The following is a 26365-nucleotide window of genomic DNA, read 5'->3' as shown; positions in this document are numbered from 1 at the left end:
GATACCATGCCTGAACGATGGCTGCGGGTTCTTCCGCCCAGGGCATCGATATCGCACACGCAGATTGGCTCACGACGACGACCCGCTTGTTCACTGAGCAAACAGCAGACACGAGCTCGTCCGTTCTCCCAGGCAGGGACAGCGACGTGCGATCGGACCCCTCGCGCTCGGTGTCATTGTTGTGCCCGACAACGAGGACGACAACGTCTGCGTCCTTCGCGGCGTCGACTGCGTTACACCACATGGCCCCCTCATCGTGTCGGTACAGCATGCCCACGCGAACACCAGATATCTTATGGAAGAGCGTGTTGTCGTGTGCTGGCGTCGGTGGGGGCACGACGACATTATCCACCCTGACGCGGTACGTCTTGCCCGCCTCGAGCTCGATGCTGGCGAACTTCTCGACGCTCCCGCAGTTCATGAAATTGCCGCTTATCTCTGTCCACTCAGAATTGTCGATGAGAACCTGGTCGTCAATGTAAAGCTTGGCCCTCCCCGTGTTGGACAGGCTCCAGTCATACACGCCGGTGACACTTGGTCGGAGCAGAGCTGATGCCCTGTAGCCGTACTCCTTGCCCTGTAAGCACTTGGGCACGTCTCCGTCGCTCATGAAGTACACCAGCGAGTTCTTCCAGTACGTGGTCGAAACAGCGTCACCGGAAAGGGTGGCGTCTCCGAAGAAGTCCACGCGGAACCCCGAGGCCCCGTTATCAGGGTTCATCAGGCAATCGCCAATGAGTGGCGGCTGGAGTTGCGTGAAGATGGCACGCTCGTGAGTGATGACTATTTCTGTGTTGCGGGCACGAGCTGCGGCCGATATGCTCTCGAAGGGGGTTGTGGTATAATATGGGTTTACTGTGGCACTGCCTGTGCCTCCGGTCGTAGGTTGTTTAGCGTTGGGTCCGATGATTGCGAGCTTCTGAAAGCCATGCTGGCGCAGAGGGAGGATGCCATCGTTCTTCAGCAACACTATCCCTTCAGCTGCGGCTTCCCGCACGGTTCGCCGCGTTCGAGGGTCGTCAATCTCGCCCTCTCCCTCTAAGCAGTCGGATGTAGCAACTCTCCCCATTTTTGTCGAATCGTCAACTGAAGCGGTGGCCGGGGCAACGTCTTGCAGTAGCCCAGCTTTGTCGAGGAGGCGCAATAGACGTATCACACTTGGGTCAATATGCTCAGCCTCCGAGACAGTGCCTTCCCGAGCAGCACGAGCCAATGCATCGCCGTAGCGCAAGGGCGGCCCTGGCATCTCCAAATCGGTCGTCGCCCGCAGGCTCTCCACGGTGTCGTTCAGGCCGCCCCAGTCACTCATGACGAGTTCCTCAAAACCCCACTCCCGGCGTAAAATGTCACGCACGAGGGATTGGCTCGTGTCGGCATGTTTGCCGTTGATCTTTGGATAGGCAGTCATGGCAGTCCAAGGCCGGGCATCCAGGGCCATGTAAAAGGGCTTCAGGTACACCTCGCGCAGGGTTCGTTCATCGATCTTCTCGTCCATGTTGAACCGCCGGGTCTCCTGGTCGTTGGCGACAAAGTGCTTCATACAAGCCCCCACGCCCTGGGTTTGAACACCTCGTATGTAGCTTGTTGCCATGGTACCGGTCAGAAAGGGGTCTTCACCAAAGTTCTCGAAGTTGCGGCCTCCGAAGGGAGATCGGCTGATGTTCATGGTGGGTGCCAACAGCACATGAGCGCTCTTCATCTTGGTCTCCGCGCCGAGGACAGCGGATACTCTCTCCACTATCTGAGGGTTGAATGTAGCTGCCAGGGAGATGCCGCACGGAATTTGGGTGGTGTGAGTACCGTCGGTCCATCGTGAGCCACGCACCCCAGCGGGGCCGTCTGTGGTTTTCAGACTCCCGATTCCGAGACGGGGGATCTCCTGTGTCTCCCACATGTTTTTACCTGAAAGGAGAATGCATTTCTCCTCCAGCGTCAGGAGGGAAATGATTTCAGCCTCCCTGCCGGCGACTTTCAGACCGTTGGTAGGCCTCGTCGGTATCACCATCGTGTCTGTGACGTGTGGGGTGCGTCAAGTGAAGAGAGAAGGTACGAGCTCGCAAGGAGCAATATGTCGGGATATTTCGAGGGCTCTGGCGTGCGTGGTAGAGTGATACCTGTTGCCTGGGCGGTCGGGTAGTCATCGCTTCTTGAGTGAACGTGGGAATTTAACGTCCTGCGAAGGAGGACCATTGCCATAACATGCGGCCATCATGTTGCTCCACGCATCAATGAACAAGTCTAACACTAGTACTCCGTAAAATTGGGCTACAATAGGAGAGCCTGCGGGTTTACAACTATACTCTGCATCACCAGCCTCGCCCGCCTCGCCCGCCTCGCCCGCCTCTCCCGCCTCGCCCGCCTCGCCCGCCTCGCCCGCCTCGCCCGCCTCTCCCGCCTCTCCCGCCTCTCCCGCCTCTCCCGCCTCTCCCGCCTCTCCCGCCTCTCCCGCCTCTCCCGCCTCTCCCGCTTCTCCCGCTTCTCCCGCTTCTCCCGCTTCTCCCGCTTCTCCCGCTTCTCCCGCTTCCCCCGCTTCTCCCGCAGTCCCCACCTCATCTTTTGTGGCACATGATCGCGCCGCTGGTGTTCTCGGCGCATACAGCGCAGGCTGTAGCCCCATACCCAGGAGTAGCCTAGGGTTGGTTTCTGTCGGGCTCTTCTATTAACAGCACCAAATTGTCATGATTTGACGGATATTTACAGGGCATAAGCGCGGGGCGAGGTTATGTGACAATCGCTCGGCATGTGCCTCTCGCTGTCATTTTTCTGAGGCTACTGGACGTAGGCACCATGAGCTTGGAAATTGGCCGTCGAGGGGTCAATGGGTTTCTAGGTCCCGGCTTCATCAGTTGCTTGAGTAGAACGATTAGGGCTGTACGAATTTCTACACGCAGCTCCAGCCAATTTGGATGGTAACATTCCAACCTCCAGTCGATGAGTGTAGCCGCTAGGAGCACGAATCTACGTTCACTTGCGCTAGATAAATAGGCTGTCGATTATGGCTCTGCACTGGCAAATGTTCCATCCATATATTGGAAGATTACCCTCCCAAGTCAGTTCTGGTGAGGCTTAATGTGAGTACTTCCTGTCCCAAAGGTCTACTTGCTTGGCCCTCTAGTCACCGAACCTACACGACTGGCGACTGAATTTTCCGTCGACTAAATACATTTATCATCCGTTATCCCAATTCTCACTCGGTAGTATGCAAGTTTTGCCCGGGCTGTTCCTGATTCTGAGTTGATTGTGCTGGGGGACCATCTCCAACGAAATGGACAGGGTAGCGTCGAGTTCGATCGACTCTGAGATCAAAAACATCCAGTCGCTGGTATCCACCAACCACATCATGATACTGCTTGCCTTCGATACAATCCTCCAGGTCCATATCAGCGTATAAAATTCCCTCTGTGTCCTGCAACAGGTCCTTTGGCACGGGAGATTCCTGCTCAAACACAAAGCTTGGCAGCGGTGCTCCTGTAGGATCCAAAAACATAGTGGCGCCTTGCTGAGCGTCTTCCAGAGCCCGAACTGCATCGGGGCTAGCGCCTGATGATATCACGTCGATAGCGTCCTGTCCTAGCTTTCCTGTGCAGAGAACGCCAAAGCATTTCGCCTCGAAGCAGTGCGCAGCTGCGCGAACTCGGTTGGCAGCGACATTGTCGTAGTTTGCGCCCCGAGAAACAGTCGATATCTGTACCATTCCCGCTGAAGATGTGTCGTCTTGGTTATATGGTGGCTTGGGAACCCTTGTTGGCCAGATGGCGGGCCATGTCGAAATATGGAGTTGCTCTCCCTGGGCCATGAGCGTGTATCGGGCAAGGGGGTTTGTATTCTCGCCACAGATTAAGTTTCCGATCTTTCCAAATGGCGTATCAGCAATACGTAGGCCATGCCCATCGCCCGGAGCCCAAGTAAGCCTCTCGAAGAAGGTCGGCATAAGCTTCCGATGGTGTACCAGAACATCACCATTGCCGCCGATAATAATGTTCGAGTTGTACAAGGTCGCGCTGCTGAAGCGGACTTTCTCAGAGAACCCAATACTGACGATGATGTCGAGCCTCTTAGCCTCCCTGCGGATGGCAGTGATTTCAGCGCCATCAGAGTAGACAGATTCTAGGGCCATCCGCTTGAAGAGGTCATGGTTGTCGGTTGGCGGGCGCAATGCACTCCATATCGGGAATGCTGGGATGAAGGTCTCGGGGAAGACAACGAGGTTGGCCTTATTTCTGGCGGCCTGCCGAATGAGAGTGAGAGCTTTGTCTGTTGTCTGCTTGGCGGAAAGAAACACAGGAGAGGCGTGGCAAGCGGCCACCCGTAAGAAAGAGGGCATGATTGAAGTTTGTTGTTTCCACAAGAAGTGTAATGCGTCGTGTCCAGCGATTTAACGATAAGGGAATTCAGGCTTTTACTTATAGTTTGTTATAATTCCTCAAAGTGAAGCGAACACCGTCGTCCCGCTTTTGCAGCTGCTGGGCGGCTCGGGCCCGCGGCAAATAAAACAAACACCGAATTCGGCACTAATTCTAGCTTCCGCTTGAACTCTCTTCGATATCAGCATGGGGTTGACGCCGACAGCCCATACTAGTTCTCGTCAGTGTGGTCCGGAACGGGTTCATTGTTAAACCCCTCGTGTGGGGACCTGGTGCTCTGCAGGCCTGCAGGGACAGCTGGCGAAGCCACTCAGTCATGCTGGTGCCAAATTAGCCTGGGACAGCCACTACCAGCAGCCCTGGGCTCATGGCTTTGCCGAGGATATCGATGGGCTTTTACGCGGCGAAAGACTCCGTGATCCAGACCCTCCGACCAGATATAGCATGCTTCTGGAAGTACATAGGGGAAGGAGGCGAGAAGGAAGGCGAGAGATTACGCCTTGTATGAGCTGGCAAAGGGGCATTTGGTGGCGTGTCTAGATAGTGGGCGGAGCCTGATGGATGGAATGTAGACGGCTGGAACGTACAGTTCAATACCGCGGCAGCAAGCTTTCTAGCGTCGTCATCGACGTCCGCGGAGAAGCCATGGTCAACGCATAATGTTACCCTCTAGCGCTGACGCTCCTGACCTCGTGACGTCACCTAGCATTCGACACAGCTGTTACCAGTTGAACTCGTGTTGTCTCCTGACAACGTGGCTGCGAACTCGGTGTACTGGTTCCCGTGCTGTCGAATCGTGCTACCTCCACCGTGACAACCTCCTACCATTCTTTCATCGGGCAGATCTTCCGGGACCTGTGGCAAAGCTGCAGACATCCAGTTGTCAGACTCTCTCGTAGTCAGGGCTGACACTCGTAGGCACGGTAAGTGTTAGCTATTCATTACGCGGCACAGTACCGTACGCTGCTAGAGCTAGTTCAATTCATGCCCAGAAAGCATGGTTATCAAAACGTTTGCAATTAAATCACCAACCTTGTACAAGAACACTATGAGTGTGCTAAAACCTCGACTAAAAGGTTCCCCTAGGCTTTTTACTATAATCTTTAGACAATGGCTGCCGTCACCGCCGACGCAAGGACGAATCATTCCGTTCTAGCCCGGCCGCAAGACAAAGATATTCCTCAATGTATCCCAGGCGGCTAACAGCTGGACGGCTCAAAACCGTAGCAGCACCTCCGAGATATCTTCTAGCAGATGGGTCTCAATGGCCAAGAGATAGTAGTTATGTTAGGAGCCCACGCGCTTGGACGGTGCCACACAGATGGATCAGGCTCTAGTGATTCTTGGACCATTTCGCCTACTATTCACACATACGATCTCTATAAACTCCTACTACAAGAGAAATGGCAGTGTAAGTGGGACCAACCTGCTCAGTACGATGGCGCAGCAACCGTAAGATTAATGATACTACCAACCGACTTCGCCCTTATCAATACGACAGTTCCAGGAAATGCATCCAGCCGTACGCTCAAAATAATGACTTCTTTAGAGAGCTCTCGGGGGCTGAGATGAGACGCTTTGGCCTCGGCGAGCTTTTTGAAAACTCAAAGAAGAATCGGTGGATGATGAGGGATATTGAAAGCAGACGTCAGCCCAATCGTATTTCAAAATGCTACGCTTGTTCTTGTGTGCGCTTGTGTCATCCCTTCCCCGTTTGACATTCCATCGTCCCAGCTGCTCTTGACCTCGAGCTCAACGGTCTGGATCACGCCCGTTCCTGGAGTACAATTGATGTACTCAAAGACTGCATCTCCTTCCCGCAAAATGGAAACCTCATGCCAAGTGCGCAACAGCCTAGCATCACCGAATGCTTTATAATGCGTCAGTGCGCCGCGATATATAGCTAGATGAGAGGGATGAGTCTTGGCCCAGTGCTCCAATCTATCAAGGCTGCTGAAAAAAGCAGTACCGCAAGTCTCTTTTCGAGGTCGCCCGCTCGATGGAGCATCGTCTTCGTTCTTGAGATAACGAACACCCATGGCTTCGGTCTCTTTAGGATGCTCCCAGAGGTACTGGAGCCCTTCGTGGAGTGTGGGCTCGAGTTTCCTCTCGTATGCATCAGCCTCCTGCTGGCCACAATTCTCCCAAAACTGCCCGGACCGAATGTGAACGAGGTTGTGTTGGTTGGTGCCGATCAAGTGTTGTCCGAGACCTGTAGGAACTGTACGAGGCAGGGTTGCGTGTGGGGTTTTCGGAAATAAGTCATGCGAAGGATCAGGAATGCGATCTCTCGCAGCACCCCAATAAGCAGAAAGGCTGTGCTCCTCAGTACCTGCGCCTGGGAGCCTCGCCAAACCCGGAAGATAATCAAGACCGGAGTAATTGGTCTCTAGTCTCGGAATGGCAGTAGCAAAACTTTCTCGCCAGATGCCCATAGAGCCCCGGCCTTTCTCCTCTAAACCGGAGAATAGAGTGGCTAACGAAAGGTGTTTCAGGGCCTGGTGATACTTGGCACTATCAAGCCAGTAGCAGACCCAGATAAACGAATCAGCTTTCTCGGCCCCATCAATCATCGTGAAAGACTCCGATGCACCTGGACCATGATCCGCCCGGAGCCAACTTCTGATCGCAGAAGAAACATGAGCTCGAGCCCGCGTCGAGGCTTCGTCCTCCGAGCGCATCTGGACTCCAATGTAGGTCGTGAAGACGTGCGTGACAGTCTTAGCAAGTGCAAGCTGCCATCTGGGAATCGGAACGCGATGGTTCTTCGGCTTGCGTAGAGGATAAAGACGTACGGGGCAAGACATTTTGTGGATATTACGGATAACAAACCCAGCTAAGGAATGAAACGAGTTGAGAATAGGTACCCTCTAGTCCGGTTGCCCCATAGATGCGAGACAAACACAGTTTATCTACTAGCCCGACTGACGCAGTATGTAAAACCTTCAGCAGCTCGGCTTCATTTCTAGGATCCGATGTTGTGGTGATTCTGTTTCTGGTCACTGGACGCTCTCCATCGGTCTCTTTTTCTGAAGCCGGAGCCCGTTTGCCCATTTTCGGGGTTTGTAAGAACACCAACTACTTGTTCCTCGTAGTAGGCTTTAAAATTAGTGCCACCCTACAAGAATGGTGTCATGCAAAACACCAAAAAACCCATACCTGTTGGTGGATCCCGTGGAACACCAACAATACCTGTGCCTCGTAGTTGGCCCCAAAAGTGGTGTCATCCAAAACACTAAAAACCTCATACTAAATTAGCTTTTCCAATACAACAGATGGCCACGCCCAATAGTAAGATTGGCCGATTGATATAACTATATTGTGATGGTCGGGTCCAACCTAGGGGTGTAGGGTAGGTCCGGAGCGTCGTGGTGCATGATCGAGTGGATCAGGATGTCGCACCGAGCAATGAGTCTCGTTACGGGTGTGGTAATGGTAAAGAGGTAGTCCTAGTGTAGCCAAGTCTGTTAATAGTTGAGGAGCTGCTTGTTCGACATGTGCACTCCAGGCGTCTATATATAAGCTGTGGATTTCTAGGGCTTATGAAGCTATATTGGTGACCGTCGTGATCCAGGGTAATCTATCCATGACAAACTCAAGAGCCATGGACTTAGTTGAGGCCGAGACGCCGACCTTGGTCGTGTTGTACCAGGTCTGGGTGGCGCCCATGCGGAGAGCGTTCTCGCTGGATATGACGACGGTCGAGCCCGGACCGTTCTTCTTCATCTCGGGGATGAGGATCTTGGAGTCGAGGTAGACGCTCTTCACGTTGACGCTGAAGAGACGTTCAAACCCGTCATCCGTGACTTCGACGCAGGACTTGTTGGGATACGACCAGCCAGCATTGTCCGCAACGATGGAGAGTGCCTGTCCGAATCTAGTAATAAAAGTCTTGAGTTGCGGGAGGTATGAGATCAATCCCAAGCCCGCCACTTATTACAAGGAACGAGAAAAGACTTACAACTCTCTTCCAGCTTACCTCCTCGGCAACTTTGGCCTTGATCTGCCAGCCCTGCTGCTCAGTGTAGCCTTCTACAGGGCCGTCGGTTGCCTACAGGTCGGGGCCGAGTATAACTGCACCTTCACGAATGAAGGTTTCCAGAATGTCTCTACCAAAACCCTAGGTCGAAGCCGTCACATTCACCTATTTCGCCGATATGGAGGAGATCCTACTCGTAATCGTGGTAGTGTTGTCAGCTTGAATGGCTTCACTTCACTCTGAACCTCTATGTAGTTGAGGTAGCCTTCTTAAGAGTACCCAGACATCCTTCCCGTGTCTGTATTGCATGGATTTATGGACCATTCTCTAACCCCTAGGCAGCAGATGCAGATTGTTCAAACTACCCAGTCGGGACCTAAATTTGGGGACATTTAGGTGATGAGTTCTTACCGGAATCTGAGCCGGATGGAAATTCATACCAGGGAAACATCCTTGGAAGAGACGAAATAAATAGCAACCGCCTTATGTAATGGCTGGCTGCTTATTTATCTGAAAGTGCAATTCGGGCCTCTTTCAAACTCAATGCTTCTAGTTATTCTAGTAGTTCTACAACTACCTTCGTCGACGACTCTAGACACGGATCGCGTTCTTTTCCGCGATAATCTTTACCTCAGCCTTGATTCCGAGATGGTCCGTCACCCACGCTTTCTCAAAGCCAAGGGCCACGATCTGACTGCTCTCCTCCTCTCCTTCGGTCAACACATCCGCACCAAACCTCTCGAACTTGACCACCTCAGCGCCGCCACAGAAGTAGACCTTGTCCATCCTCGAGCACCCAAACTTCTCTCGGAGCTTTGTCGCCGCCTGCTGACCCCAGGTATAGCCCTCCTCGCTATCCTCCTTTCCGCCCAGCTCCAGGAACGCGTCCTTCAGGCCGTTATCCGTGTGCAACGTGCGGTCGAACGGCTGGATGGCGTTGAAGTCTCCCGCAGCCAGGGCGGCATGAACCTTCTCCTCACGCAGGTATTCCGCCACGATCTGCATCTGGGGCGGGCGGGCGGAAGGGCGGGTTGAGGGCCATGGACTCAAGGTGCGTGTTGCATAGGCGGACGGGCTTGCCCTCGAGAGACACGTCGACGAAGAAGGCGTCGCGATCCATGCGAGTCTTGGAGTAGTGTACGCGGAAGGCGGCCGTGATTGGCAGGCGGGAGTCAATGAGCGTCACTGTGCCGTAGAGAGAGGTCGCCCAGTTGGTTGCGTCCAGGTCGCTCAGATGGAATCGTTCCCGGACCCACGGCGTGGAGGCGATAGTGGCCAAGTCAGAGGGCGTGCACTCCTGAAGGAAGATGACGGGAGCCGTGTTCGGCGGGCTGGAGGCTATCAGGCTACCGAGGTAAGCGAGTGCTGGCTTCATCCGGGCTTCAGCGAAGGGAAGCATGAAGTCGATGTTCCAGCTGTAGAGGGCAATGGTGTTGATTCCGCCAATGTCTGCAGTTTGGGCCTCATCATCTGACGACGCTTTTGAAGCCCAGGAAGAAGTCGCCGAGTCGAATGTGTACCAGGATTGCGGATGCGGCTCATCGTCGTTCCATGGCACCGAGGTCTTCTGTAATGTCGCGCTATCTTTCATCGCTTGGCCCATAAGGGCCTCCATGCTGTTGCGGCCGTAACGGAGTGAGTTGTAGGCGTGCACCAAGCTGGCGAGCACCCGGAAGCCAAATGTTGATTGTGGCATGATGAGATGAGATGATGTTTCTGGATTGCTGTTCGAGGCAGTGCGAGGATGGGTTTCGCACCATGCTTTACGCAAAGTGCAAGAGCAGCGGCTGTCACATTTCGGGGTCATTCTGAGACGCATGATAACCTTATTTCCGGCTTTCCTAGACAACGTGACTTTCCTTTCTTTCCCCTCTTATCTCAGACCACATCGTCGGCCCTGTGACCACGATGCCGGTCCCTGAGGCCCACAGGGGTCCCGGCCCCTGTGCGGCGGCGACGGACTGCCGCCTCCGGCAGCAGCCGTCTTCATCATGTATAAAAGACGGGCCCTAGGCCCGTCCCTTAGCTAGAATATCAAGAGCTTCTCACACACATGATCTTATCCATTCACTTGATGCAACAGCGGCAGTTACTCCAGAGGCCACACCAAGCTCCTTGCACTGGGACTTTCACGTCTTCACATGGGCTGCCGTGCTCCCACACCTTGAAGAGGCTAGAGGAAGAAAGACAAAGTCTTTTGCTCGAGCATTTCTATCCCCACTGGCACTTGAAGCGAGATGTGGCTCAGCCACGGCCCGTGCTAGAACCACAGCGAGCTATAGACCGGCTCTCTCAGAGACCTGTTCAACCGGCGACGAGCACACGACGCGAACCGTCTACATTCGAGAGGCTCGAGCGCACATATCTTTCGAGTGATTTACTCTCATCCTGGTCTTGCATTTTCTCTCGTATCTCGCCTTGATTATGATGTAGTTCTTGTGATAGATAATGCTTGGTGAAGCTTAAGGGTGAAGATAAGTCAGGCAAGAAGATGCTTCGGTTCAACGAGTTGAGGGCTGTGCCAAAAGACGATAAGGAGGTAAGGATCTAGGACATATTTGGCTGTATTCCCCTACTAATCTGTCTTCTTTCTTTGCAGGTTAACCAAATTATATGGAAACATAACGCACTCGTGCTCTTGTTATTGTGCTTACAGGCAATGAACGGATTGAGAAGAAGAGGAAGAAGCCAACGTTAGAGCAGCTTCTGCATGGGCGATACAGAGTTTTTTGCTGACGAATCCGTGAAGAAGATACGGGGTTCCTTTGTTCGCCGCTATTTACAACGATGAGATGAACGGAGTATACCTAGGAGACCAAATGAGATTGTATCTGGGCTACAATCACTGCTTTCACCGCGGCTCTTGGCAGGCCCCAGCCTGGTCCTTCCTCCTTGACATAGCCCTCGTTAACAGCTGTTTTCTTCCGCTTCAGGCCAGCCAGAGTGGAAGAGCTGCACAAGCCAGGGGCTGGCGATACCTACTTATTGACAAGATTTCCAAGCAATATCATACTGCCAGTCAGTCAAGGAAACAGCTTAAGACTGAGGATGAATGAACCGCGGTTAAAGAGCATAATTACGTCTATGGAGGGGAAAGATCACACTGCCTTGATCGCCAAGGAAATCGGGTTGGAAAACCACGGTCAAAAAGGGGGAAGTTAAAGGAAATCAGCGGTAATATACAGCTGTGAAGGGTCTGGTAACTTATAGCGATTTTGTAATAATCCGGCTTGTTGGGACGTCTATCACTAGCTAATTTAGGTAGGGAAATAAGGACCTCTGATTTAAGGTTTTCCCGTTAGCTATCGGTCCCCGTCCTGACCGCTTTGCCTCGGAGGTTTATGGCGCTCACAGGGATGCAACTTTGACTTTGTTTTCTTACCCGACCCCGTACTTGTGATTACTAGCTCCATCCTAGCCAAACCCCTCTTCGTCGATTTGCCGAAATGGGCACCGTGTTTGTGTCGGGACCGTCCGGGACTCCAGGAGGTGGCGCGTGACCCCGCCCATTCCTTCACCCCTGCGCTAAAACGGTCGGGTTGTCTCCGCGTTCGTCGGCAAGCCGATGCATCATGTGGGGGTGGTGTGCGGAACAAACGCGAGAACTTGGGCGACTCCCCCGGGTTGCGGAAACCTGGGCGGCTCCCCCGGACTGCTGAAACATGGGGTTCACCCCACGATTTACAGAAAATGGGCCCGTGTCGTGTCGGGCCAAAGAAGGAAGTCCGACGGTGCATTGTAAAGGACCCGCTTGACAGGACGTGACACTCACTCATGGCCGATTCGCCATCGTCACCTTTCTGCCGCAATAGAGGCGGTGTAGAGGTCCCCAGTCATGCTACCTTCGGATCCCATGCAGCCAGGCACGACGAGTGCCTGGTTGCCTCCTTGGACTACGGGAGGTACCAGCAGCTGCTTAATAAAATGCAAATCAGGAAGGAAGCACCCATTGTGGAAATAAGAAGAGCTGGAATTCGACTAGAGGCATTGCAAACAAAAACAGTGTAGAAAACTCAGGGGCATCTTGCTAATTAAGGTACGTCAAATCTAGGGTGCTTTATGCTCCACCTAAATTACCCTGTGATAGTAGTCCCAACAACACTGTAAGCTGTAAATTGAAAGATCACACTGCTCACATCCCTTCGTTGATTGTCGCGCCGTGGCCTCCTTCTATTGCTACTAACCGGCGCTCGAGGCCGACAGGGCTGTGTTTTGCACAGGTTGGCGCGAAATCCACCTCAAAAGGAAACCTTTTGGGCTATAGCTAGAGCTTGAATCCTGTGTTGGTGGTCTTGGCGGGGATGCAAGCTGACTGCAGACTTCTCCCTGTTTAGCACACCATATACGCGTCTACAGCGAGGTGAGAGCTTGTTTCGAAGAGCTGCATGGACGCGTGTTGTATGTCGTCAGACCACCCCCCAGACTACTGTATCTCGGTTGGGTAGAGCATAGTTCAAGCCCCATAAGGCTGCCAAGAGAGAGAGTCACTTGATGGCGATTTGTAATCCAAAAGAAGCCCCCTTTAACCCCCCTCATATGCTACCAACCTACAAACATCTCTTCAATATTATTAACTCAAGCGATCTCTACGTATACCGAACGGTGGTGGCGTACTCGGGGAGATATTCCAGGACTCCATCTCCACTCTGCCGGTGACGGGCGCCCCGTACCCTTTACGGGGTAGTAACTTTACATTCATTCATTCATCACTAATCCAGCAATTGACCCAACCCTGCGAGGTGATGACAGGGTTCTAACTGGGTAAACTTTTACTTGATGGTTAGTATGGCGGATTTACATACGCACATCTGTTATGAAAACCAGTGATGAGTTACGGTGAGAAGAGATGGAGGTTTTAAGTGACGCGCAAAGGAGTTGATTGGACGCTTTGAATAAAGCCCTAGTGACCCCTGTTCCTTGCTCACTCTATTAATATCTGAGGATAAGGCGATCTAATAAGTTTCGATAGCTGGATAATGTCACATGTAGCAATAGGTAATCGGGGTTATAGGAAGCTCTTGAAATTTAACTATCTTAACGCGGGAATAAGCGCCCTTGTTTCTATCTGTTTAGTGACATCCTAGCTAAGAGGGCTTTCCTGTGGCGAGATGATTTTCTGACCGGAAGGCTGGGGTTCCTCCCAACCGGACTGATCTGCTGTGACAGAAATGTAAGGGCCTAGTTTGGCAATCAAGACAAAGCTCAGCCGAAGAGTCCTCGCAATTTATGCTGCTGCGGGCCTCGGCACTATGGGATGTTTCTTGTGGAAGACATTCTCTGGATCATACCGTGACTTTACATCCTGCAGACGTGGGTAATTCTCCTTGAAGATGTACTCAGCAGTGGTCCCTGGTAGCAGACTTGCATTTGGATAGACTCTCCAAACTTTAGTTGGCCCAAACTCTTCGTCATGCTTCTGCCGGACCACTTCCACGACCTCTCTAGCAGCTTGTATAGCTGCATTTTCGTCCTCTGCTTTTTCGGTCCTGTTGTACGCGGTTTTCAGTCAGGACAGTGTCTGTTAGGAGGTTCAGTTCATACTCACGTGATGTATACGGCACAGTCCCGCCAGGACCTTTCACCATCGCTCGGAGGGAAACGGAACGGCCAGACGCTGTCAAACTGGGGACCAGTGTTCTCAAAGGTCTTGTACCAGCCGTATAAGCCCATGAACATGCTTGACCCTTTGTACCTGCTCTCTTCGCCGGCAACCCATTGTCTAATGCGGTCAATTGCTGGGAGCCATACTTTTGGCGATATTCGTGTAAAGAGCGTCCCGTTCGAGTAACGACGCATGGGCATCCATACCGAGGCAGGAGTGCTATCTGCGGATCTTGGATACCACTGCAGCCCAGTTGTGTCAGCGATATGTGGAACATCAAGTAACTCCTTAAATCGTCGCCGACCCTCAGCTTCGTCATTGCCGTGGTAGTAAGGCATTGCCAGGATTGACTCCTTGTGGCCACCATCTGGGTCAACATTTTGGTAGACAAATGCTACCGTGTCTTCTTCCTTTTGGCGCTCGATATACCGTTCAGCAGCCTCGAACAAGGCCTTGAATGACGATGCGGGGTACACAATAGTCCCACAGAATATCTGGTTTGGGAGACCCCAAACTCGGATCTTCACACTCGCCACAACTCCGAAACCGTATCCGGCCCCCTTGACAGCCCAGAAAAGATCTGGATGAGACTTTTCGGAGGCAGTTACAACCTCTCCAGAGGCTAGAACGATGCGAACTTCAAGGAATTGGTCGACGGCATGCCCCATAAGACCCGATGTCCACCCTGCTCCACCGCCTAAGGCGAAACCCATATATCCGAGTTCTTTAACCGCTGGCAATGGAGTGCAGGTGCCTCGCGCGGCACAGGCTTCAGCGACGTCCCCAGAAGAAGCACCTCCTTCAATGGTCATGACTCCGTCGGCGCCAAAGTGCGTGTTCTCAACCCAGGTGCCTCTCATGCGTCGCAAGTCGATGTGAACACCTCCCTTTGAGCTAGATGCGGCCAAGAAAGAGTGGCCACCACACACTACAGCCACCTCAATGTCATTCGAGACGGCGTACTTGACTGCGAGGGATATGTCTTCCTCGCAAACGGGCTCGAAAATAAGCTGAGGCTCATTCTGCTCGTTTGCAGACCAGCGTTCAATGAGACGGCCATAGGCTGGATCTTGGGGGGTGGAAATAACTAAGGACACGGCATGTTAACCCTGGACGGACTATAGCCATGAATGCGCCATAGCAGATTCAGTGACTTACACCCACGAAAGCTCGCACGCACATCTGCCAATGCCAACTTTGCCATGTTGGTCTGAAGACTGTAATAACTTTTGAAGACCTGGTTGTGACGCGATGGTGTAGGGACACACAAACAAATTTTGCGACTTGATCTTCTCAAACGTACGGGTTTCGATGAATTGAATGCCTAAAGTAGCATGTAATATCATGTCCAGACAGGGTTGAAGCCATGTTTTAAACAACTGAGGTTGTTCGTATCAAGAGGTGAGAGTGCCACCTAGGAGGAGAACCACTCAAACGATCGGGCCACTCTCCTCAACTCATCGGAGGCACAACGACACAGTGTATTCTCGGCACGTCTGGTCGGCAAGCGGGTCTGGCCTTCTTTCTCGGTACGGTCCTCTTTGGTTCCACTTCTTTGCACATTACTTGGGGAAGAATGACGCTGCGGGGCAAGGAGTAATTAGGTTTCTCCACAATGTCGACAGCCACCCCCGGCAATCGGCAATGCGCAACCCCCGGGTGTGATTCCGTTGAGCGGGCCGAAACCTAACTGTTCGGCTGAGATTAGCTGGCAGGCAGAATGGGAGGGGCCACGTCACGGATCAAACGCCCCAGCCCGAAGCGGTGTATCGGTCTGACTCCGGGTTTGGCCAAGCTTCTCTCGTTTACTGTACGCGAGCCTCGGGATGGATGACCTAGAGATAGGAGGTTGGACAAGATTATACTGGAGATACCTAGACCCAACTTTCAGCTGCGATGCCTGTCTGGGCCTAAGGTGTTGATGCTTTAGTACCTAACAGCAAAAATTCAGTCAAGGCCCGAAGGACGACTGTACCGATTGTATTATTGCTGCACAAACAGAGATCCGGGTTAGGATGTCAAGAGAAGCATATAAGGGCACCGGCTAGGAAATTAAAATTAAAAAAACCTCTTGATTGATTGATTGATCAGAACCACATCTAGCAGATGTCGGTTTTGGCCACCTTCACGTGCTGCAACCATGCCGCGGAGTGAACCAATAAGACTCATACCGAATCGAATCCCTTACATGAGCATCGAGATTCGGTACGCAAATTGCCTGGGGCCACTCCCTAGGTTGGTGCGCTAATGCCAAGGCTATGGAAGAGCCCGATTACGGGCCTTGTCTACTGCAGTCACAAAACATCAATTGCGAAGCATGGAACACCTTCCCTTCGCGCTGGGTCTCAAGGTCAGGCGTCGATCGGTACGTACTTGTGTGTGCTCCGGCTATGATCCATGCTGATTAAATCTTGGAGCGGCAAGGGGTGGACCCAAGAGCAGCGCAAAAGGGGCACTATTGACTTGGTTTCACACACACTTCCCAGTCAAGCTGCCACCATGCCTCAGTAATGGAATACTCGTATTAGTCACTAAACTCGTTACGTTTGCCCTCCACCATGTAGGGTAGCATAATAGTATTAACGAGATAGACTTCATTTTGCGTTTCTATCACCATAGGAAACCAAGCGTCCTTCTCTTGTTCTTTCTATGAGCTAAGTAGGTGCAACATATCTTAAAACCCTGGGAATTGAAATGGGTCTTCCGCTGCCCTCTTCTCTGTTCCTCCATCATTCTCCAAGCCTCCTAGAAACTTAGTGTTGAGTGTATACAGCTCCGGGTCTGCCCTGATTGTAGATGCCTGGGTAATAACATCTTCTAGATCTTGCTGAACGTCGAAGTACTTGCCCTTAAGCGCCTCCTTCGCAATGCCAGTGGCTAATGCAACCGATACCATGCCACTTAGGTGGGGCGAGTCTTTGAAGGTTTTAAGAGAATCGAGGAACATCTTCCCAACATGAGGGTACTCAGCAAAGAAGCCAGCCGCACTTCCTACACCCAAGGTTAGTAGATTTCAAGGCGACGATACGCGGAAGGAAAAACCAAAAGCAAGCCCTAAGGATGTCATACCTGCTGATGTAAGTTCCGAGTGTACAGCTCCGGGATGGAGCGCGTACATGTGAATATCGTCACATCCAGTTGAGTTTAGCTCCAGCTGCCAGCAGCTCGTCATCCTGATCAGGGCGGCCTTGCTTGTGCAGTAGATTGTGTTGAACGGAATGTCAATAGTTCCCCCACGTGAGGCTATGTTGATGATGCAACCTTGTTTCCTTTGCATGAAGCCCGGTATTACCAGCCGCGCCAGGTAGAATGGGCCTAGCAGATTAACAGCTAGCCCATCGAGGAGTCTTTCTGGGTCGTGAGAGTGCAGCTAGAGGGCCGCAACCGATTAGCCAACTTCCCATATTAGGTACATATCTCTTTCTTGTTGGTGTTTGAAATCATTTAGCGTACCGGTCCTAGATGGTCCACCCCTGCGTTGTTAACGAGCACGTCGATACTGCCGACACTCTTCTCGACCTGTGGCAAGACAATGATTAACATCGAGATCAACTAAATTAGAAACTGGGCAGGCACAGCATAGGGAGAACAATCAAGGGGGTACATGGGGCTGTTCTATGTATAGGCCGCACCTTTTCCACGAGCTCCCGGCAACTGGTCAAATCGGAGATGTCGCACTGGATGAATGTCACGCTGCTCGCTCCAAGCTTTGTACACTGCTCTTTGAAGTCGGGCTTGGCCGGGGTACGGTTGTACACAAGGACTAGCTTGGCGCCAGCAACAGCAAAACACTCCGCTAGAGCTCGACCGATAGTTCCAGCAGATCCTAGCATGCGAGAGTCAAAGTCAGCTTGGCAACAATGCTTGCTTCGGATGACAGTCCGAACGACGTGTTGTTGCACTAACCTGTGATCAACACGACTTTGTCTTGCAACGAGCCCTTGAACTTGGCGGGTTCAATGAAAGGGTAAATTTCGTTGTGTAGCCGTGGACTGTACTGAGTCGTCATGCTAGGACTATCGTCGACTGGTGTGGTGTGGTGGGTTTGTCTGGCTGCTGAATGACAGGTGCTTAGTCGTCTTGGACTATGCTGTTTTTGTTTGCAAGGTGTCTGTCGGGTTAAAGAGTCCCAGCTCTTTTGATTCCAGAATGGGTGCTTCCTCCCTGATATGCATTTCGATTAGCTACTGGTACCCCTTCTAGTCCAAGGAGGAATGGGACACTCGTTGTGCCTGGCTGCGTGGGGTCCTGTTGCGGCAAAAATGCCGGATTCTCTTCTTTGGCCTTGCAAAATTTGGGGAGAAGAACCCGACATCTCCGCACTCCCAGTGGAGCCGCCCGGGTTTGTTACTTTATTAAGCGCACACCTCCCACATGATCAGCTTGGCCTGCCGACGTACGCGCTGGGAACGCGGAGGAACCGCGGGGACAAGCAGTGCCTTGGCAACCGAATGTGCGCGGGGTATGCTAGTATCAGACTGGGGACATCGGCATGCCGACCTGCATGGACTCACAGGTTCGGGGTCAGAGCCAGATCTGCGGTGTTCGGGAAGTTGAACTGCTACCAAAACCGGCGTTATAATTACTGTGGGCTGTAGGCAGAACTGCCGTTAATTTGCCCTATTAGTTGTAGGGGTGCTTAGCTGGTCCTTGATAAAAGTCATGAAGTACTTCAAGCAACCTCGCCTTAAGTAAGCGGTGTTTGTAGATGACAATGCGCCGCCCGGGCATATAGTTATCCGGATCCGCGAGGCCGAGGTACAGGTACCTCAAATTTGAGAGGTAAGCTTTTCCTACTCGTAACCGTACATTGTTCTGCAGCCGCTCTTCCCAGCCTCTCGCCGAATCTTGCAGCGGTAGCGCCTCTGCTTCAAAGGGGCACTAAGACCCTGGGATATCTTGACTTTCGGGCTTTACCAAACATACTCACCGCCTTTCATGTGCTCCGAATATCCGCGGACCGGGCATTGTATCAACGAGATTCATTGTGCCGGTTTTCCTTGCCGGTGGTTTGGGTGCCGCTTGCTACCCCGCGAATCCGCCTACTAGCTCCTCTTTCATTATACCGGCACTTAGGACGGGGCGTAATTAGTTCGATAACTTACGTAAGGTTTATAGAGGGCTCTAAGTCAAGATGAATCAAGAACGTAGCACCTTGTAGTCACATCTAGCTATATATGAGGAACGTGCTGCTAGTTAGCCCATGAAGTTAAATCTAGTCTTTACACCTGTGAGTCAATGGTTACTTCCCATCATTAAACTCTTTAGTTTACACTATCAGAACAAGCACCATCTTTCGTCATGGCGGACCAACCGAGAGAAGTGATCTACCTATCCACCGAAGGTCCTGAGATTAGGAAGATCACCGATAAATATCAACCCGAGGACTCTCAGTTTCTTATAAAGGTTGAATATTCCGGTATCAATCCCGCTGACATCAAACATCTTACCCTGGGACTTCACTCCTCCGTTGCTGGCTATGATTTGTCTGGAGAGGTCATCTCAGCAGGCCCGAGCTCGAAATTCAGAGCCGGCGACAAAGTGTTTGGCTCAAACCCGGCTAGCCCGAATCGACCTCTCTACCAGGGCGCTCATCAGGACTTCGTGATTGCAGATGGGCCTGATTTCTACAAGGTGCCATTACAGCGAGTGACCATGGTTGAAGCAGCTACATTATCTGTAGTGACCCACACTGCTGCCGATGGACTTTTCAACATCCTAGGTCTCGCGTTTCCGTCAGCTGGCTTTGATGGAACCGAAAAGCAGAGCCTTCTGATTTGGGGCGCCGGAAGCGCGGTTGGCGTATCTGCTGTGCAACTGGCCAAGGCCGCAGGACACGGTCCGATATTTGTGACCGCAAGCGCGAAGCATCATCCCACCCTGAAGGCTCTGGGGGCGGATAGCTGCTTTGATTATCACGACGAAGATGTCGTAGAACAAGTGAGGGAGGCAGTTCGGAAGAGTAGTAAGAGGTTGAGTCACGCGTTTGACACTGTCGGCGCAGGGGTGTTCGGCCCGGATGAGGCACTCGAAAAGAGTAGCCCGGCGCTTGTTATAAGGTGCGCTCAAGGAAGCGTGAATGACGAAGGGCCAGAGGGGAAGTTTGTGTGTGTATTGCCCGTTCGTGGGGATAAAAGATGGAAAATTTGTGCGGCATTGAGGTCTAAGGACTTCACCATGTTTGGAGCCATGGAGTCAGAGGATTGGCCAGTCAGGATTAAAAAAGCAATGAACTGGGTGTGTGACAACTACGGAGCTGGAAAGTTTCAGGTTCCAAATGTGCGGGTTGTTCAAGGGATATCACAGGCTATAGAGGGAATGAAATGGAGTGCTGAGGGACGAAGCAGCTTGGAGAAGATCGTTGTCAAGCACCCTATATCAGGAATTTGAAAGAGAGCAGTTAGTTACTCTAGGGATATGGGCCGTTCAAGGGAGAGAAGATTATGCAACAGAAATAGGAACATGCCCTTCAGCAGAATCACCGCAACATCAGCGCATTTGGCGTCAAATCTGTACGGTAAAGCTCTCACCGTGTTAGCTCAACCTATGCCTGTGCCTGTTACCTTCAGCCGTCGTTGCATCTACGCTTCAGAAGCTACTTGTGGCTTTGTTTCGCTGAAATTTAGACTGCCGACAGGGTGGTTGCTCTTGTCTAGACAGTCATGATCTCAAAGCCGCCGTATTCCGGCATTGTGCTCCATTACCCTCCGTCCAATTCCAAAATGCAAAAGCGCGGAACTGAGCGAGCCACAGGCAGACATGAGCGGGGAGATGCGCCGATCAAGGGGAGCTACCGAAGAATAGCGTAACAACGGGGAAAGCTAAACGGAACAGGACCGGGAGCGGGGAGAGATGCCGAAGGTGGAACCGGTGACGCGGAGAAGCGCCAAGGCACAAGGTGCTTGTGATTGTTCCAGATTATAGGACACTTATTAGTGTTTGTCAAGAACTTACAAGCATAAGTAGATTGATTGGTAACACCTTCATCTCCTTTGTCGTATATTCGCAAACGCGTTTTGTTTCAGAGTCCATAACTGAGCCTCAATCCCAACATTCAACCCAGCAACGAAATTTGTTTCTCTGATACCAATTAGAGATGGCCACGACTTTGGTTTACGGCCTTGGAGCCTTCGGCCTCCTATGCTTGTACTTTGTGCAGTCAATCGTGTACAATCTTTTCTTCCACCCATTCCGAAAGTTCCCTGGCCCTCGCCTAGCGCGAATCTCTAGGATCTGCACTCGTCATGCAAACTTTCAAGGCCTCAGGTACATGAAAATCCACCAAGCCCACGAAAAGTACGGTAAGTTATGCATAAGTCAGGCCATGTTGACCGCACAGACAAGGTGGAACTGATTGAGGAGATAGGCTCTGTGGTCAGAATCGGTCCAAATGAGCTATCCTTTGCCAACCCATCAGCAATCCGAGACATTTATATGACGAGCAATTTTCAAAAAGAAGAAGCTTTCTACGTGCGTCTTTCTTCCTGAAACACTTGCATGCACCGTCGCTGATTATTCACTTTAATTTTTATAGTTCTCTAAGAGAGGGTATGAAGAAGAGCACCTCTTCAGCTTCCGGTATGCCCCACCAATGACCTTTTGTCAGTAAGAAGCGTTCATGTTAACGTACCTTATAAGAAACCCGGAAGCGCACAATCAGCGACGGAAGCTCTTATTGCGCGGGTACTCCATGCAGAGTGCGCTGGGTGTTGAGCAGGAAATTGCCACTAAGGTACAAACGTTGCTCGACACATTTGCTAAAGAAGCGACCAATACGAAGGCAGTCGACATATACTCCTGGGTGCATCTGTTGTCGTTTGATATAGTTTGTACGAAGAACATGCACTGATCCAGTCACTGAGAGAACCATGAGGCTAATAAGACTTAGATCGTCTCCTGTTTGGAGAAGATCCCAAGTCCTTAGAATCAGGAGGAGAGCATAGAGTGCTGTCCTACTTTCGGGCGTGGAGACCCATCTTCATCTACGTAAGTACTACGACATGACAAGAAGGAGATGCCGGTTTTGACCTTCCCTCCTTTGCAAGCTGGTAAATGTTGTGCACAGAGGGTACTAATATCAACTTTGCAGAAAGAGTTTTGGCCACAACTAGAGAAGTTTGGCATATACCTGCCAGGAGGTCTCGGGAATAACTTCCGTAAAGTCAAGGCATGGAAGGAGGTAAACTTAAGATTGAGACTGAATTTGCGATGAAACCTTTCTCACAATATGGACAGTACTCAGTCGACCTTATCCAGAAATCCCGCCAGAATGCCGTCGTTACATCGTTTTTCCACTCCGTTCTCTATGGAGAAAAGGATGGCTACCTCGGCCGACCTCTCACCGACTCGGAGGTTGCAGAGGAATGCATGAGCGGCATGTAAGCAAGCGTCTTTGACATTGTCAGATTATCCAATTGACAAGTTTTTGAGGTTCGGAGGCACTGGAACAACAGCTAATACCTTCCTTTTCCTCCTGTGGGCTACGCTTAACCAAGAGGAAGTGGTCAGCAAACTGAAGTCTGAGTTGAAGTCTGCTTTTCCAACCCCTAAGTCTGTGCCAGACTACCAGGTAAGACATATGGAAGGCTCGAGTTTATCGGACATGAAGATTTAACAGTCCTCCAGACCTGTTCTCGATTACCCTATCTCCAAGCCGTCATAAACGAAACCTTACGCGTGTATCCAACCATCGTTGCCATGATTCCAAGAATAGCGATGCGCGACAGTGTTGTTGCTGGAGTTCCGATTCCTAAAGGAGTACGTCGTCGCTGGCTTGAACTTAAACTTTCACCACTAACAAGCCGAATTAGACAGTCGTAGGGATACAGAATTATACGGTGCACCGATGGGAATCTGCGTTTCCCAACCCGGAACACTTTAACCCGGACCGTTGGCTCGATGACAAGCATGCGGACCAAAGAAAGGAGGCATTTGTGCCATTCTCAGTTGGTGCTCGGAGATGCATTGGAATGAAGTCAGCTCTGGATTATGCTTGACTTGAGAGCGAGAGCTAACATTTGACAGTCTTGCGCAAGTGGAACTGAACAAACTTGTGGCAGCATTCTTTCGACGATTTGACGCATCGATTGATCCTAGTATGCGAGTGGAAGACATGAGAATGTTTGACAGTTTCAGTGCTGGTCCTGTTGGGCGTAAGCTGCTCCTACGGCTCAAAGAGTCATCGGACTAGCCTTGACAAAATACTGATGACGACTTATTACCACGACTTATGGAATCAAGAGATCTGTGGGAAAAAAGATGGTCTGGCTACGATGGCTCACTGGGTCCACGGAGCATCCTAACAAAACGCGGCATTGGCTTGAGGTTGGAACAAGACATTGGTGTCTGGTAGATTCTGTATATCTTTGGCCTAACAACAGAGCGATTTGAGAGTAGTGTAGTGCCTGACCATTTGCCGCAGTTCTCTCAGATGTAATCTTGAAAGTCAAAGTTCAGCGCCTGACGTGAGAACCAGTCTTCGCTTAGCGGATCAGGAGCTCGAGCCTGTCCACAGTATTCGACATTACTGGCACCAGGACCATATACGACTTGGGGGTCAGGATGTAGAGATTCCTTGGGCGTTTGGATTTGTTGGACTTCTTGGTGTGACACCTCGGTTCCTGTAAGGCGGTTTACGTTAGAAAGGAAACAACTAACTATCAAAGGAGAGACCAGGTTGACGCAACACAAGCGTAGCCAGCCAATCATACCTTGCTTCTCGCCACGGGACAGGCGCTCTTGGAGGCTTTCGAGGACCTGGATTGCCTGTGTTGCGGACTCGACTTCAGGAGTATAGTGCTTGAATATTCCCATGGCAAGAGACAGAGAATCGTCGGCTAATGTCCCCGTATCGTCTTGAGGAGAGCAGAGTTGTGAGGCTAGGACAATGGTTGCTGCGCCGAAAGTAACTATGGCAGACAAGGTTAGAAACGGTAACGCGTTGGATGATGCGGTTCAAACGCACAGTAAATGGTCCACCATGCTGAACACCTGTATACACTGTCCTTATCCTGATGTAACACTGATATCAGGTCGTGCGCTGTAGCTAGGCATACTTGACCCATTCTCCTGGCTAATTCGCCCCCAAGGCTATACCGATCTGGTATGGTAGAGTCTGGCCCTTTACTTGAGCCTGACCGGCCTAGAGGGAGAATAACTGGCCGCAGTAGGAGGAGTCGCGTATATAAGAACCTGTAGGGAATTAGTGTCCATTGTCGGAGCGTTGACTTGGAGAGGAGCTTCCGAGAATACGAACCTACAGTACAGAACCCTAGCTTGAAGCAGAGCATTGCCTGTTGGAGTCTCCGAGCTCAGTAAGACATTTTGCAGTCTGAGACTTGTCGGAAGAGTTTCAAGAAATCGATCCAGTTTCGAGTTCAGCCGCAGCATTTCGTGCAAGTCCGGCATAGACCTGTTCTCATGTTTGCCAGTGGTAGGAGCTTGTGCTTGGTCGTCTTCTGCGTAGAACGAATGCAACACCTCGTTCAAGATGTCCAAGAGTTGAATAGTATATACAAATGAGCCTATTCGACCCTGTGAGGTTACTGGCTGGGTGCCTTCTCCATCTTCTAGTAGGTACTCATCGTCCACTATGAGCGGTAATGGTACCGAAGAGCTGTTCGGGAGCATAGCTGGCCGTCCGAAGGTTGTGCATATCAATCTTTAGGTTTTCAACCCGTCTGGTAAGCATCTCTTCCCCTCAAACAACTCTCGCAGATAACGACCTTTGTCGGAAAGATAAGTTGCCTCACCTGTCTAATGTCACACACGTGTACCAAACTCGTCTCCGTATCTCTCTCTCAAGTTGATTGCTTGTTCCTGACGCGCTCCGGTCGAGATGCAGGCCGAGACTTTGAGCCACTCGCATTGCAAGCCCCACGATGTTCCAGCATCGGCTTGAGTATGTAGTGGACTGGAGGTAAACAGCGGTCAACAACAGCATCTGGACAGCCGGTAAGGACGCCACATCCAGGGCATCAATTGGAACAAGTCCTCTAGCCCGTTGATAATACTGGTCTGACAACAACGCTCGGCTGCCATGTTGCACACTTTCGGCAGTTCTGCACCCAATCGCGAGGACAAGATTCAAAATCGCCAATATGATTGGGTTATCAGTCGTTTCAGGAGTGTCTCCCAAGTTTGTCGGCTCCCAAAGCTGGTTATAAAAACGAGTGAATGTCGGTCTGTGCAAGATGGGGAAGATTGTGTGCGCGACGTCCCAGAAGCTCTTCACATAGCTATCGGAAATTCTGCGGATCGGCAAGAGTTCCAAGCCTGACAGGTGTCTTGCTTGACTGTCAAACTTCTCCACGCTGTGTATCTCATGTCTGGCCTCGTCGGCACCAAGCCTTGATTGTTCGCCGAAGACGTCGGTCTCACCTGTGGTCAGAAGTACGCGTTCGACAAATGAGATGGTCGAAGATGCGCCGTATAGTATCTCCGGGTCATAGACACATGTCGATACAGTTGCTAGGGCGTCTGAAGATTTGTCCTTGCCGGTACGCATGGCTGTAGCCGACGCCATGCGGATTGTAGATCGACTTTGAGTTGTTGATTGAACAAGCAAATTAGGTACGCCAGACCTATTTAACATATCATCTTCACGGGAAGGTGGGAGTCTTGGCCGAGAGTCTGCTGTAAGGGTTAGCAGTCTCGTTCTTCCGTTTTCCTACGACGGGGAATCGTCGGCGCCGACGCAACCTACTTCTCGGCGGGTTCGAATAACTACTGAGCTGGCTGGCGACAGGATTATCACCAAGGCGAATAGGCCCGGTGTGACCCCCCCTCTCTAGTTGTTCCAATCTGTTTTCTAATGCCTGTATATGTCTCCAGACTTGTCAACAGCGAAGGTCGCTGGGGTTCAAGGCGGAGCCCGAGGTGAAACAACGTACTTGCGTGTGTTCAATGCGCCCTCCTCATACAAGCAATCTTCTCCTGAGTCTCGCCTCTCACAAGGAGAGCAGATTGGTCGCCTGCCATCGCAGCGAGTCTTTCGCATACGGCAGCAGTTACAGGCGAGCTGGGTTTTACGGCGTTTCGCGGGCGGTTCCTCTGGAAGCATGCTGCTTGCATCGGTTGTGAAGCTGGCCAAGCCAAGGTCGAATCCGATCTCCCAGCTCATTTTGGGGGTGAACATGCGGACTTGGCAGTGACGAATGGCTCACTGTAAGCAGCTACAGAGAATTTTCTGGCCAAAAATTTCCTTACCAGGCATTGCTTTTGTATGAAGAAAGATGGGCCAGATTTCACTGCTATGAATTTGTGTCGTGGCAGGTATGCTCTTCCTGCAGGATTGGCGGGGAGGACCAGGGTTGGCGACACGCAAACGCGGGGAAGGGCTGGGTTAGTGTGGAGCTAGAAAACGGGACTTGTCAGCGGCATTTACTAGATACCGGTGGCATGGAGGCGTTCAGGGTTAGG

General features: G+C 51.6%; 10 protein-coding genes across 10 annotated transcripts; 3 read left to right on the top strand and 7 right to left on the bottom strand.

Annotated features, from left to right (window-relative positions):
• On the bottom strand, nt 1–2005 carry BGZ61DRAFT_373220 (glycoside hydrolase superfamily; the record flags this gene model as incomplete). Its single annotated transcript, XM_046242235.1, has 2 exons — nt 1–1036; nt 1088–2005. Coding segments are annotated over 2 exons (1954 nt in total), but the record flags the coding sequence as incomplete, so codon positions are not given.
• Nucleotides 2006–3187: 1182 nt separating this feature from the next.
• BGZ61DRAFT_541315 (nitrilase) lies at nt 3188–4324 on the bottom strand (the record flags this gene model as incomplete). The annotated part of the gene is made up of 1 exon (XM_046255032.1): nt 3188–4324. One exon carries the CDS (start codon nt 4322–4324, stop codon nt 3188–3190), a length of 1137 nt encoding a protein of 378 aa, XP_046094508.1.
• A 1300-nt stretch (nt 4325–5624) lies between these two features.
• On the top strand, nt 5625–5855 carry BGZ61DRAFT_307817 (uncharacterized protein; the record flags this gene model as incomplete). The annotated part of the gene is made up of 1 exon (XM_046238761.1): nt 5625–5855. A coding segment is annotated over one exon (231 nt), but the record flags the coding sequence as incomplete, so codon positions are not given.
• A 173-nt stretch (nt 5856–6028) lies between these two features.
• BGZ61DRAFT_486934 (phenylacetaldoxime dehydratase) lies at nt 6029–7171 on the bottom strand (the record flags this gene model as incomplete). Its single annotated transcript, XM_046249909.1, has 1 exon — nt 6029–7171. One exon carries the CDS (start codon nt 7169–7171, stop codon nt 6029–6031), a length of 1143 nt encoding a protein of 380 aa, XP_046094506.1.
• Nucleotides 7172–8934: 1763 nt separating this feature from the next.
• On the bottom strand, nt 8935–9958 carry BGZ61DRAFT_500487 (uncharacterized protein; the record flags this gene model as incomplete). The annotated part of the gene is made up of 2 exons (XM_046251549.1): nt 8935–9348; nt 9416–9958. 2 exons carry the CDS (start codon nt 9956–9958, stop codon nt 8935–8937), a joined length of 957 nt encoding a protein of 318 aa, XP_046094505.1.
• Nucleotides 9959–13567: 3609 nt separating this feature from the next.
• BGZ61DRAFT_373300 (uncharacterized protein) lies at nt 13568–15149 on the bottom strand (the record flags this gene model as incomplete). The annotated part of the gene is made up of 3 exons (XM_046242241.1): nt 13568–13829; nt 13889–15032; nt 15104–15149. The coding sequence occupies 3 exons, from the start codon at nt 15147–15149 to the stop codon at nt 13568–13570; spliced, it is 1452 nt and encodes a 483-aa protein (XP_046094504.1).
• Nucleotides 15150–16619: 1470 nt separating this feature from the next.
• Nucleotides 16620–17954, bottom strand: BGZ61DRAFT_541311 (uncharacterized protein; the record flags this gene model as incomplete). The annotated part of the gene is made up of 5 exons (XM_046255031.1): nt 16620–16936; nt 17015–17315; nt 17399–17464; nt 17578–17771; nt 17852–17954. The coding sequence occupies 5 exons, from the start codon at nt 17952–17954 to the stop codon at nt 16620–16622; spliced, it is 981 nt and encodes a 326-aa protein (XP_046094503.1).
• A 1343-nt stretch (nt 17955–19297) lies between these two features.
• BGZ61DRAFT_313613 (uncharacterized protein) lies at nt 19298–20323 on the top strand (the record flags this gene model as incomplete). Its single annotated transcript, XM_046238843.1, has 1 exon — nt 19298–20323. A coding segment is annotated over one exon (1026 nt), but the record flags the coding sequence as incomplete, so codon positions are not given.
• Nucleotides 20324–21041: 718 nt separating this feature from the next.
• On the top strand, nt 21042–22941 carry BGZ61DRAFT_373250 (cytochrome P450; the record flags this gene model as incomplete). The annotated part of the gene is made up of 10 exons (XM_046242238.1): nt 21042–21246; nt 21312–21415; nt 21480–21523; nt 21584–21774; nt 21834–21931; nt 22035–22124; nt 22181–22323; nt 22376–22514; nt 22571–22702; nt 22756–22941. The coding sequence occupies 10 exons, from the start codon at nt 21042–21044 to the stop codon at nt 22939–22941; spliced, it is 1332 nt and encodes a 443-aa protein (XP_046094501.1).
• A 430-nt stretch (nt 22942–23371) lies between these two features.
• BGZ61DRAFT_373231 (fungal-specific transcription factor domain-containing protein) lies at nt 23372–26081 on the bottom strand (the record flags this gene model as incomplete). The annotated part of the gene is made up of 7 exons (XM_046242236.1): nt 23372–23565; nt 23656–23853; nt 23910–23935; nt 24201–24605; nt 24697–25579; nt 25674–25747; nt 25837–26081. The coding sequence occupies 7 exons, from the start codon at nt 26079–26081 to the stop codon at nt 23372–23374; spliced, it is 2025 nt and encodes a 674-aa protein (XP_046094500.1).
• Nucleotides 26082–26365: the final 284 nt, after the last annotated feature.

Source organism: Ilyonectria robusta, assembly GCF_021365365.1.
Source record: "Ilyonectria robusta strain PMI_751 chromosome Unknown BGZ61scaffold_58, whole genome shotgun sequence".
Classification (NCBI taxonomy): domain Eukaryota; kingdom Fungi; phylum Ascomycota; class Sordariomycetes; order Hypocreales; family Nectriaceae; genus Ilyonectria; species Ilyonectria robusta.
This window is presented reverse-complemented; position numbering and strand designations above follow the sequence as displayed.